Below are 14,136 nucleotides of genomic sequence, written 5' to 3'. Positions count from 1 at the left end.
CTTCAGGGTGCATTATGTTCCAATTTTTTTCATATTTAGAATTTGTTTTGTCCTGGTTTTCATTTCTGAAAATCTAGAAACCTTAACTGAACAATGATATGCAGTATGCAAAAATACATAAAATTCTGTGATTAATCAGTAATCAATTTAGTTCTCCCCCCCCCCCAGACTTGGCGTTTTTCTGTATTTGGGATTTGAACCATGTGTATTCAATGCAAAATTGCAATAAAATTAAAAGGATAACCGTCCATTGATATCTAGAAACACTCTACACCTTGATCAGGTGGACAAAAGCAAGAGAGAAACAAGTAGATTTCCTTTATAATCAATTCAACTTCATTTCATTAAACTTCAATTCAACTGCTGTACAAATTGGAGTGGTATGGCATTAAGGGCAAGTTGCTATAATGGATAAAGGGATGGTTGAGTGGAAGATAGCAGAGAGTGGTAATAGTTGGACACTGCTCTGCTCTACATGGGCTAATGTTATTAGTGGAGTCCCTCATGGTTCAGTGCCTGGTCCATTGTTGTTTTGTGTATTTATCAATGAATTGATGAAGGTATATCAGGCTTAATGTCCAAGTTTGCAGATAATATAAAAGTTGGTAGGGTTGTTAATGACAGTAAAGACAGTATGCTACTGCAATAGGATCTAGAAAAGTTAGGCAGATGGGCTGAGAAGTGGCAACTGAAGTTTAACATTGACAAATGCAAAGTACCACACCAACTGTGTGGTACTACATTCAAGTAAGTGGAGAATGAAAAAGACCTGGGGGTAATTGTGCTGTCAGATATGAAGTTCTCTGAGCAGTGCAGATGGGCTGCCAGAGCAGGTCATGGAGTTTTGTCAATAATATATAGGAATTTTGCTAGCATGGATAAGTAGGTGATTATCCCCTTTTATAAGTCAATGGTCAGGCCACACCTTGAGTACTGCATACAAGTCTGGAGGCCTCATTTTAGGAAGGATGTAGAGTTGCTAGAATGAGTACAGAGAAGGGCAACAAGATGGTAAGGGGAACAAAGGGGTGCTCTTACAAAGAAAGGCAAACTTTAGCCTGCTGGTTTTTTCGTTCTCCCCATACAATTCCAGGCAACAGCTTTACGAAAACTTAAAAACAAAGCCTCTGCAACAGGTGATCAACGAGTCTGGAATCATGCTTCTTGCAAAGTTAATTACCGCTACAAGCGATTCACCAAACTTAGCCAATATAATAGCTCCTCCCAACAGAGAAAATTCAAGAAACCAACAACAATTCAAATCCAAACTCTTCAGACTCAATCAAATGGACAGAATGTTCCCAAGTGCATCCCTTCACCTCATAAATTATCACAACGTTGATTGCACAGAGAAGCCTACAGGAGTCAGATTTACAATCAAATGAGAAATAAAAACAGCTGCCTGCCTGCAACCGAGTAACTGCATCCAAAAGCCAAATGTGATATTCTGCAATATATATATATATATATATATATATATATATAAATTATTTATTCATTTTATTATAATTTAACTTTATTTAATATAATTCAATGATAGTATATATTTCGGCTTCATATGGAGGAATTGCAAGTTGCTGCCTCTAATGAATGCTTAATTATCTTAATTATTTTAATTTTTTATTATAATTTAATTTTCGTCAACATTTAATATAATTCAATAGTAATGGGTCGATATGCTAATTTAGCAACGCCTGTGCCGCCATCTATTTTCTTTTTTTCTTCAATATAAGCTGATTCAGCTTACAGTATGTCAGTGGTGTGGCTCTGCTTTAGAGTGCTGTCTGTTCTATAGTTTATTTTCGCTGCATAAGGACCACCGCCATGCAAATCCTCTGCATTGGTTGATCTATCGGAGAATGGAAGGGTGGTTTGGTTCTTCGATATTTCCGCCTTTGCGATGTTTTGTATGACGATTGAAATGCAGCGATTCCATGACCATTATTGGCCTCGTGGTCCTCTGTCGATATGGGGCATGATGGTCAGTCTATTTTATTTTAGTTTATTTTGATTTTGTTATCGTTTGGTAGTTCCTTTAACCCTCTTTGGGTGATATTTCACGTCTTTCGGAACTGGTACCTCTCGGGGGGGTACCGCTAAATTAATAACTAATTGGCATTATCCTAAAATTTGTATAGTTTTTGTTAATTGGATTTAAAGATCGAAATTATATTAGGGTTTCTGGGCTACTATTTATATCTATTCTTTCTTTTCGTTCGATTGTTTATTTGGGTTATTTTTTATGTTAATTTTCGCTCTACAGTTTTTGCCATACTACTGGCTTATGTTTTATTTAATTTAAAATAATGGATGTATTTCAGCTTCATATGGAGGAATTGCATGTCGCTGCCTCTAATGAATGCTTAATTATTTATTCATTTTATTATAATTTAACTTTATTTAATATAATTCAATGATAGTATATATATATATATATAATTTTTTTGATCATTATAATTCATATCCATTGTTAATGTATATATAAATTCTGCTAAGTATTTGATTTTATATTTATCTCCTTTGTACTCAATTTATGCCCATAGCCTAGTGCTGTGATGGGCTTACTGTATTTGCAATAAACAAATATTTTTTTTATTTATTTTTTGAAATGCCTAGCCAAAGTGGCCGTGAAGGGTATAATGCCGGTGCATTTCTTATCTCTGCAACAAAGAATATTTGTTTATTTATTTACACTTGCAAATTGATTGTCATAATGTATGTCCACTGTTCATCTATACACTATAACTGCACAATGATGTGCAATATACAAAATATATGAAAAATCTGCTATTACATAATATCAGAAATCTCTTTCTGAAAGTCCAGTGACTCTCCTTTTCTTTTTTTAATTAGAATCACCAAATATGGTAGCTATGCAAGATTGTACGAAATATTCTAGATTGTACCTAGTGCAGGGTAATCTCAGTTACCATCATTAAAAAAAAAAAAAAAAAAACTGTTTTGAGATTGAATTATGAAAATATATACATATAAAGAAGTCCCTAATACCTTAATGGAATATGTTTAAAATTGAGTTTTAATGATTGAGTTTGCCTTAATTAGTCTGTGAGCAATTTGGAAATACAGAGGAGCTTGGATAATTCAAAATATTGTTTGTTTTGAATTATTTTTCTGAACGTTGAGCATCATAGTTGATAAAAAAGAATTATTTAATATGAAGTTTTGATAATTTGAAATAATTTCGATGCCCCTTCATCTCAAAATTATCCAAGCTCAACTGTATATGTTTATTGGTTCAGTGGAATATAACAAGAGTGGGAATAAACTTTTTATTTTTCATCTTGCAAAAACAAAAACATTAAAATAAGTTTTTCAGAATTCAAATCTATCATGGAATTTATGGAAGTTTTTTAACATGTTGACTGCCAAATATGAGTTAACTCATATTTGCCGATCTGGCCCAGGATGAGTTAACTTGGACTGGTATGACTTGCCTTTCAGGTGCAGCTATGAGTATTTGTAGCAAATATGTGCAACTGATGGATAGTGGACTTCTGGGATAAGAATAAAAAATCAACCACAGTGTCAGAAAACAGAAAATTTATTCACAAAAAAAAATATTTTATTCACAAATACATAAAGAAAAGTGTAAGACTCACAAAAATAATAATTGCTTATTTGTGATATTTCTTGAAACATTCTTCTACACAAAGAGCAGGCCTTTCTTGGCACACTGGACAATAATAGCATGTTTCGCAGTGTTTTTTATTCCTTGTACATACTCAACACAGCTTAGTCAGGCTTGTTTTTTTTTCAGTTGGTGGTATAGCCTCTAAATAATGAATTTCAAGTTCAGACCTAATCTTATTTGGAATGTTTAGATATTTTTCTCCAATCAAAGATTCAATGAATGTTTCTCTGAATTTTAGAGATTTTATGGTGGAATCTATAACTTGACGGAAAAGGATGTACGCATTACGTATACATATTTCTGAAATGTGTATTGCAATTTTTTTTGGCCATCTGATGGTTTTTCTTAGCACTGAATAATAGGAGAGCATTTGATCTGATCAATCTATGCCGGACATTCCACTATTGTAATCTCGAATTATGTTTGGTTTTATTGAAATTTTTCCATTCCGGTTATGTACCTCAACCATTTCAACAACGTGTTTGTTAGAAATAGTGAGAACTTCTCTTTTATCCCTCCACTTACATACTACAACAGGGCCATTTCACTGCCATGCAACTTCCCCTTTCTTCAATTTTTGCATCACCCAATCTTTTGGATTTTATTTTCTGTTGGTGCATAATGTTTCCACATACATAAGTTTTTCGAGCAAACAACAATTTCGTCAGAGCAACAGAATTATAAAAATTGTCCACATATAATACATATCCCTTGTCTAAGAAGTCTTCAAGCAAGTATAGCACAACTTCAGCAGTATGACCTGTGTTTTTTTCAGTTTCTGATTTACCAGAGTAAATTTTTATTTTTATTACAAGTCCATTGGACTCGCACAGTTCGTAAAGTTTGATTCCGTACTTGTGATTTTTATTTTTTATGTACTGGTGGAAATTCAGTCTCCCACGCCACATCATTGACTCGTCAATACAGATGTTTTTATTCGGTACGTAATTATTGCGCATAACATTATTGATATGATTCAAAATTGGTCTTACCTTGTATAGCCTGTCAGCAGATTGTAATGAATTATCTGTGAAGTGAAAATATCGTAATATCAACTGGTATATATTTCGACTCATAAATGATTGCCAAAACATAACATTGTAGAATGCACTTGTATTCCAGTAATGCTCTACTGAAGGAAAGAACAAGGGTCCATTTGTAACAAAAGTCCAAGAAACACTTTCATTTCTGAGTTTCCTTCCATTTCATTTCCTTCCATCTTGACGACCTGGCAGATTTTTGCATTTGTCCACATTTTTCAATTTCTTGCAAAGCGTAAGAAATGTAAGAAATCCTTCCGAAAAATACAGGTCTACCAATTTTTGTACACTAAGTTCTGTTTTTGTTCGTTTTCAAACCAACGTTCTCATCAAAAATAAATTGTGGAGGATCTTGTGCTATTTCATTCCACAAATTATTGTCATTATTTGACATACTTGACCATGGAGAATAGGATTATCTTCAGGCTGGGAGCTGGCTTCATCTTCGCTATCCTCACTTGAATCATTAGAAGGTTCATAATTGTCACTGTCGGAACACTAACTAATCCCATTGTTTTGTTTTTTTTGTAAAAAAAAAAAAACACATTTACTAAATTACTAAATACAAATATTACTAAATCACAAATTACTAAATACAATGTACATGGCACAGTCTGTGTCATTACTACGGATTTACACATAGCGCTAACTCTTACACGGTGAATTCTGTAGGTAACAATACGTCTGAGGTAATCGAGTTAACTTGTAGTTGGCTGCCGTGAGGAATTTTCTGTTACACACGCCATCTACGAGATAATTCAAGGAGCTTTTTTTTTTACAACAGTAAGCTACTTTTACGAGTTTTGGTGATGAATATATATTATAATTTGGGTTTTGAATAATTTAACATGCCTAACTCAGATTGGCGTCGGAGACCCGTTTACCCAAATAAGCTGTAGCAGTCATTGTGTTAAAGAATCATTGAAAGATTGGCACTGAGGGTTAGATGTCATTTGTGGTTTATTCATAGATGTCAGTAGAAGTTTAGAGATATATAAAGAAGTAGGACAAGGATCAGTTAGAAGTCTGTTTGTTATTACTATGAACAAACTGGCTAACTCTGAAAACCATTAAGATAATTCAAGAAAGTTTTATGAATGGGGGGGACAGTAAATTGAAATACTGTCTGTACAAACTTTTTACATAAAAACTATGCTTACCTTTTTTTGGTTTCTCTCTCTTCTGATGTGGTTTTTCATATCTGTTCATCATCTTCAATGGATCACTTAGGGGAGAAAAAAATTCTCTTGATATTTGCCAACTTATCAAAACTTTTAAATTTATTTTTTAAATATGAATGAAAATGAAACACAACTATAAAAGTTAAATTCAGGAAAAATTATTAAATAATAAAGAAGTTCTTTTAACAAGTCATAACTGACTTTCTACCAACCATGGTGTTTAAATTTTAATTAGCATTAGCATTAGTAGAGTCATATGATGCAAGAAAGCAAGCTTATACAACATTAGCCAAAAAAAAAAAAAACTAAAATATTTATAAATGCTGAAAAAATCCTCTAAGGTCGAGTAACACATATTGTATATTCTTCTTTGTTGTTATGGTCATACTACTGATTTTAATAAAATTCTGATGATACTAATCTTTAAAATATACTTAATACACAGATTAAAAATACAGAAGTTAGAAATAAGATAAAATATTAAAATGGCTTTATTATAAAATTAAAATAGTATTTATGTTAAAATGGATATGACTAAAATTAAAAATGACTCTGAACAAAAATGAAAACTTGGAAATAAATAAAATATGATGCAACTCTCCATGGCTATATGGAAAGTTGCATCTTGGCAACATAGATCTTAAAGTGTGGCTAGGGCTTAAATTACAAACTATTATCCCAACACGAGTACAGTGGAAGCATGTGATGCTTAGTAAGTGAAACATGTTGTTTCAAGATTTGCTGGTGGTGCGTTTACTCTTTTAATAGCACCACTCACATGGCTGAAGCCCTTCTCTCCTTTCTAATGTGCATCCTGCTGAAATAACAGAGCCTCAACTATATATGATGGATACAAATTCTTCTATTTCTATTAATGTTATCAGCTGGAATTATATTCTGACATTGCACTTTATATATATATATGATCCCAATCTTCATAAAGTCACGGGTGAGAATCTTTACTTTCATTATACAGATCATGTCTGCCTGCAGAGATTGTTGTATCTTGTATTATATACACACATTACCCTGCCAATGGTTTCTGAGGTGGTTTACATTCTGTTCCAGTCAGGCATTCCAGACTCATTGCCAGGGAACTCTGACATATATATTTGATGTATGTATATTTATTTAAGATTATATTTTCCCTGGCAGGAAAATCATTAGCATTAGTAGAGGCATATGACGCTAGACAGCAAGCTTTTATAGCGTCAGCCAAAAAAAAAAAAAAAAAAAAAAAAACCCTTTCCCGTTTCACCCATCCATTCACTCCAAAAGTTTGTCTAGTTCAGTCTTGAATTTATTTAAGCTTCAACTTCTACAACGACAGATGGAAGTTTGCTCCGGTAATCAACCACCTGCTGGCTAAAGGCAAATTTCTGCACATCTATTCTACAACTGTCTTTCCTCAATTTGAATTCAGGTGTGGAATCTGAGCAAGAGGAAGAATCCCATCAGCATTGAGCTTGCTCAAACCATTCAAGGCCCTATACACCTCATTCAGATCACCTCACAGGTGCCTAGTCTCCAGATGCTCCAATTTGCAGAATTTAAGCTTATCTTGGTAACAGCAACCCTTTGTTCCACTCACTAACTAATCTCATTGTCCTTCTCTGTATTCCCCCCCCCTCTCTCTCACTAAATCGACCGAGTACACCCCTTAACAATGCCGCCAAATTATAACACCAATGTTCTACCGGCTTTGTGCAAATCTCTAAGATATCTAACACTATCAGCTTTTATCTAGCGTTACATGTCTAAATTTAATAACATCAAAATTTTGCCCGACCTATTTGGCCTTTAACACATCTCTTTAGTGTTCAACCCTAACCAGCGATTTCCAAACAGCAATCCCATTAAGCATTAATGTCAAATGCATAAACTTTTTTTTTTTTTTTTTTTTAATAGGCCCTAGCCACTGAAATCCCAGGAAACTAGGTGGCAGGACCTGCCAGAGCAAATTGTTGTGATACTGGATACACCCGGCTAGCCTCCACGTGGCAGGGTATGGGCAACGTCGGGCCCCACTAGGGGCCTGGCGGCCAATAAGCCGGATAAACAATGGGCACAACATATCACACTGCACAGACACGACCCACACACTTTCAAGTCTCTGGCTTGACAGTGTACTGTCCTCGATACAGCGAAACACACGCGGAGATGGGAGAAATCCCAGGTGCCGTCTGACACGAACATACCTTATGTCCTTCTCTGTACTCGTTCTAGTAGCTCAACATCTTTCCTAAAATGAGGCCTCCAGATCTGTATGCAGTACTCATGGTGTGGCCTGACCATTGTCTTATACGAGGGGATAGTCACTTCCTTATCCCTGTTAGCAAAATTCCTATATATCATTGACAATACCCCATGAGCTGCTCTTGCAGACTGTCTGCACTGCTCAGAAAATTTCATATCTGATTGCATAATTACCCCCAGGTCTTTTTCATTCTCCACTATCCTGAGTGTAGTGCCGCACAGTTGGTATGTTACTCTGGGGTTACTGTTACCCATGTGCAGTACTTTGCATTTGTCAATGTTAAACTTCAGACCACCTGCTGAACTTTTCTAGATCCTGTTGCAGTAGCGTACCGTCCTTACTCTGAACCAGATGTTACTACTGGTTTGCTTGTTATCCCCCAAAGCAACTAAGGCTATGAGATATCAATACATTGTGTCTGTAAACTGCACATATTATGTGATAAAGTTGCCTGTTTGCTGGAATAAACACTGAGTTTTTGTGGTAAAAAAATCCGTGTGACCCAACTGACTCAGCCACATTGTGTACTGTGGAATTGTAATTTACAACAAATATTTGCTAACAATCACTGTATTGTTACACAGTGCTTATTTTAAACTTAAAAAATTTGGGAACCAAAATCAAAAGTTCTGAAATTTTTTAATGCGTGGGAATAGGATGGCTAATGTTTCTTAATGGTGAGTTCTTGGTGTAACTGAATTTACTAGGAGGGTTAATTTATTAGTGCAGTGCTGACAATTGTTATCTGCATATTTGCAAATTTGCTAAAAGCTATAGCATGGTCAACCGGTTTTTGGTTATTTTTTTATTTTTTATTTTTTTTTTAGGAGCATCAGCAACTAAGGCCATATTTTTCCAGGGATATGCGGTGGTCATTCCCTGACATTTCAGCATCCTCCGTATTTGGTGGTCACGGACTCGAACCCCGGTCTAATCAAGAAGCATGTGCTATACACTGTTGCTCCTGCTCAACTGGCTACGGAGGCGCCTGGTCAACTGGAGAATATTTGGCCCGAATAAATAAATTATAGGATGATTTGGGGCAGGAAGGGTGGATAAATGTATTTTTTTTGTAAATTGAAATATAAGTGAGATTAGTTTTAGACAGTAAAGAGAGAGACTAAGTCATTAATATTATAAAACTAGCATTGTTGATTTTTTTTTATTATATTAAAGTAAAACTAAGCATATTAAAACAAAAATTTTTATTTTAAGACACTTACTGAAATTAGATTGTTCTTGTTGTTTCTTCTTTATTGAGGCAGCCATCCAAACTCAGTTAACAAGACTGAATATTCTATAATTTTTACGTTATGAAAGCCTTTTCATTAATTATTTGGTTATTATTACTTTTACCTATTACATAATTTTATTAATAACAGATCCTTTTTAACTCAAAGTCCATTGATATCAATTAATTCGAATGTGAATGATGAACTTCTCTCACTTTCCAAAATATCGTGATTTTTTTTAATGAATTCTTATAAATCTTGCTTTGACTACTGCTACTGGAGAATGTCCAGATCTTCAGGGAGAAATCGTGTTGAAAAATGAGCATACCAGGGTGGAAAAAATTACCTTGGTGACAGAGCAACCTTGCCTGCCATCATGTTTAGTTCATTTAATAGCTCTTGGATTCAAATACCAAAAGGTCGGTTAGCAGTCCAATGGTTGTTGCAGAGATTTTCCCATCGTGGCTCAAAAGAGGCTGATAGAGCTAGAGTAGGGTACAGTGATCTGTACCCCATAGAATTGATGAAAGGGCATGAATAATGTTAAGCCCTTAGATGCACTCTGTCCTTAGCTTATGAATATGTAGAAACATTAGCTTCTTGTCAAAAATGTCAAAGTCCCAGGAATTTGATATCGGCTGCCACTGGGATGTTGTTTAGCCAAAGCCTTCATTCTGGGTCAGGATAAAGACTACATTTGCAATAAAAGTGTACACAGATGGTCTCCTACAATGAAATCTAAATCCATTAGCCAATGACCAAGATCTAAAATGATCGATGGCATTTTGCAGTTGCTTTTCAATGACTCTCATATTGTATGAATAGCAAAATACCATAAAATCATCAACAGAGATGGCATTGCTTACCATTGGTGGAAGTTGTTCTGTGATAGAGTTTATTTTAATGGCAAAAAGCATGACACTTAGAATGGATCCTTGTAGGACTCCCTCCTCTTAGCAAAATACTTGAGAGTGTGGATATTAAATGAACTTGAAATTTGCAATTTGAAAGGAAGTTTTTAATAAAAAGAGGAAGGTACCCCTAAGACCAAAGTTATGGAGGTCTTGCAATATGTCAAATCACCAGGCTGTGCCATATGCTTTTAGGAAGTAAACCAGATCCAGGATTCCTTTTGATTCTGATGTTGAATACAGCATGCTTTGGCACATGTATGTTTAAATGATATTAAATTTTTTGTGCCTTCTTTGCTGCTGTGCATCCCGAATTCCACCAAAGTTTGGGAAACAGTTGAAACAAGGTGGAAGTTTTTTAAATTGCAACTGCTGCTGCGTGGCAATACCTTCCATAATGTATGAAACTGCATCATTGATGGGATGCTGGTTGACCCTTGTATTGTCAAATTGTGTCAAATGCTCAAAGGTGTTCCATTCGGCCTTATCAAACTTCCACTGAGATATCCTTGATGGTTGACATGGTATGTTTTCAGTCATAACAGATATCACAGGGAAGTGATCACTCCTGTAGGGATTTTCATCATCCTCACATGTGAACAAAGGGAGGAGAGTAGGGGAGTTGATGGAGAGATCAATGGCAGTAAACATATGGGTATGCATGTGGAAAAGATGTTCATTCCCCCATTAAGAAGAGAGACAGCTCATTATTTTTAAGCCTGCACTCTATTTCACAGCCCTTCATATTAGTACCTGCACTACCCCAGAGGGTATTATGTCCATTAAAATTTCCCAATAAAATAGAAACAGGCACTTGTGCAATGAGATCATCAAGGTCTGTCTGGGAGATGTTGATCCCAGGTGGCACAAGTACCTGTGTGAGAAGAAACCCTACAAACAGGCAAATAGCAACTGCCTCTATGGTGGTTGTAAGAGGAATTACTTGAAAATAGGTATGGTTGCCCACTAGGATGGCAACTCCACTGTGAGCAATCCATCCCCAGTTCTGTCTTCACGTATTATACTGGAGGAGAACCTTAATGTCATCAACATTCTGTTGGAATCTCAAGGCAATTTCTGTATGGGTTTGGCCCTTATTTCAGCTTTGTGGGTCCATCGGATGGCTTCTGAAGTGCTGAGGGCTTTGCTTTCTCAGTATTGGATTTATCCTCTTTTGGGGAAATATGGATGTTGTCCAGTGTCCACATCTTTGTCCACATAAAGTTCCAAGACCGTATCATCATTTGCTTCCTTCTCCTCTATTTCAATGTTTTTATTTGTTGTGGGCAGTGAGTCAAGTTTTTTCTCTGTTATTTTATTTATTTCTAGGCAGAGCAGTAAGTGGTATCGATAAGGGTGTGACAGCTGATTGAGTGTTTTGTACTGGCTTTTGAGTGCTCAATAAGTAGCTTTCAATGGGAGCAAAAGATTCTTTTGGTGGGACTGTCATATCTGTTTGAATCACAACAGATTGCTTCCCTGCAGCTTTCTGAGCATACGTGGGCTTACTGCTACTTATTGCCATTACCAGTTTTCTCGCCTCTTGATATGGAATATTCAGCTGTCTTGTGTCATTGTATTTGCTTTTCTTGTTTCCACTACTGGCATGACCTTGAGTATGCAGATTGCTCACCTTCACAGTTGACACAAGTGAGTTTGGTGGAGGTACATTCATTGCTTTCATGGTCTTTTGAACACACCAAGCTCAGGCAAGTGCTCCACGGCAGGCCATCTGCAAATGCCATATTTCTAACATTTGAAACATCACAGTGGGGAATGTATGGCCTTACATTGCAATTTATGTACCCAGCTGTTATCGAATTAGGAGATGTTGGAGTATTAAACTTAAGGATGATATTTCTCATTGGTACTAACTTTCCATCTTTATGCATGGAAATTCTTTTAACAGCTATCACTCCCTGTGGCTTCAGTTAAGAGCAGATTTCTTCCTCAATGAGGCTCCACTATGAAATGACACCTCTCAATAAATTCAGTGTGCTATGCAATGTGGTGTCACAGTAATTGGTATTGCTCCAACTGATGTTGCTCTGAGTAGCTGCTCAGAGTGCATGTCACTTTTTGTTTCAATTAAGAGATCCTCAGAACAAAGACTCCTAAACCCTTCTGCATAAAAAAGGGTGCCATTTTCCTAATAGGTTTCTCAGATTTTGAGTGCATTTTTAAGAATCTTAAAAGAGCACCGGATAGTATTTCTGTTTGAGGTCTCTTGGCTACATTGGCAGTTTCTGTTTTATTGTTTTTATTTTCTGACAGGGACCATGTTGGGGCCCCTGAAGAAATAACATTATCAGGATTCATACTGTTTTATTTTGTTCAGTGCCTGGGCTTCCCGCCCATTGTGGAGCCCAAATGGGATGCCCACTACCTGTCATGCAATAAATGTACTCAGGAGTGGAATGCCAGGGCTGCCCAAAACTGGCATCAATGTTATTATCTTCCATAATATGAATGAAATATGGAAAATAGCTCCCAAAAACAGGTATCATTTACAATGCTTTCCTTAAAGTACACTTTTGGGTTACTAGTTGCCTCGAAAGTGTTATAATGGGAGTTACTGTAATTCCTTTTTAAATTTTATCCTAAACGTATATGATAAGAAAATCAGCAAATCAGCCAGTTAATACTGTAGCATAATCACTGGCTATTTTATCTCACTAAAGTTCTTGTTTAAATCGGGCACTAGTAATACCTCAAACAGGGAACTTACATTATAATCTGTGCTTAACCTAAACTGGTAATGCTGACAAATGTTCTTTGTGTTTTGATATGCAATGTAATAATTTGGTTCATTTTCAAAAATTTAGTAGCTTCTTGGTAGTATCCAAATTGCTCTCTCAGTCATGATATCAATGCTAAATTTACTGACTTCTAACATCTGACCTCTACATGCTAATTTCACTAATTTCAATTTGATAATTTATTCTTGTATGTTTTATTTCTTTATTCTCCTTAAATTTATAAATACTTTCCTTGTAAATTGTTCTGGTTTCATTGGGCCATCTCTGGGATTTTGTTTTTTAACTTGTGTGACCAATAAAACAGAGATTATATTATGAAGACCATAAGCATTCAAATTTTAAAAGTGATTATAAAAGTTAAGAAATACTATTTCTTTAAAATTTGAAATGGAAAACAAAACCACTTCATTCTCTGGATAAACTACATAATTTTCATGATTTAATGAGGAGAGTGAATGGCTAAATGTAACTAGTAAATTAAGACAATACTTACCTTGACAAAAAAGAGAGAGGTATGAAGGAATCATTACTATTAGAAGAAACAAATGGTTCTTGTAAAGTGAGACAACCAATTTTATTTGAGATGGCACTGCTAGTATCTGAATTCTTTTGTGCACATAACACCAACTTGATACATTTATAATCTAACAGGGGCAGCACAGTGAAAATCACCTGAAAAAAAAAAAGAAAAAAAAAAAGTAGGTGCAAGTCATCTCTATAAATTCCATGAGAATGAGTAGGTGCAAGTCATCTCTATAAATTCCATGAGAAATTAAAGTTGCAAAACAGAAGATTATGACTATGTGCAGCAGATATGTTGCCTAACTGATTTACCATAACATGTTCTTTTCCTCCAGGTCACACTGCATTGTGCTAAACTTACTGTTGTTCTTTGTTTAATATGAATGTCGAGCATTTATCTTATTCATCTACTATGACCTACAAATACATGCAGTTTGTTTTACACTACACTACACCATTGGTTCTGAAAGAATATTTTGGAAAGCACCAATGAAAAGACAAATATGCTTGTTGAAATTATCTTGTCTTCTCTGCAAGTAGCTCTCTTAAAACTTTTCACACCCTTCAAAGGGTGTGAAAAGT

The 14,136-nt window shown here is 35.4% G+C and overlaps 1 protein-coding gene across 1 annotated transcript in view; it reads right to left on the bottom strand.

Annotated features, from left to right (window-relative positions):
- The window catches only part of LOC150088452 (WD repeat-containing protein 27-like), a 316,886-nt gene that overhangs the window by 159,534 nt on the left and 143,216 nt on the right, over positions 1-14,136 (bottom strand). Inside the window, exons 11-12 of the mRNA XM_090370163.1 lie at positions 13,526-13,704; positions 5,853-5,917 (exon numbers count right to left, since the gene is read on the bottom strand). Coding sequence (XP_090226289.1) covers positions 5,853-5,917; positions 13,526-13,704 — 244 coding nt within the window. The remainder of the gene's footprint in view (positions 1-5,852; positions 5,918-13,525; positions 13,705-14,136) is intronic.

Source organism: Mastigoproctus giganteus, chromosome 3 (assembly GCF_048544385.1).
Source record: "Mastigoproctus giganteus isolate SK-2022 chromosome 3, ASM4854438v1, whole genome shotgun sequence".
NCBI classification, from domain to species: Eukaryota; Metazoa; Arthropoda; class Arachnida; order Uropygi; family Thelyphonidae; genus Mastigoproctus; species Mastigoproctus giganteus.
Note: the sequence above shows the minus strand (reverse complement) of the source record. Positions and strands in the feature narration are given on the sequence as shown.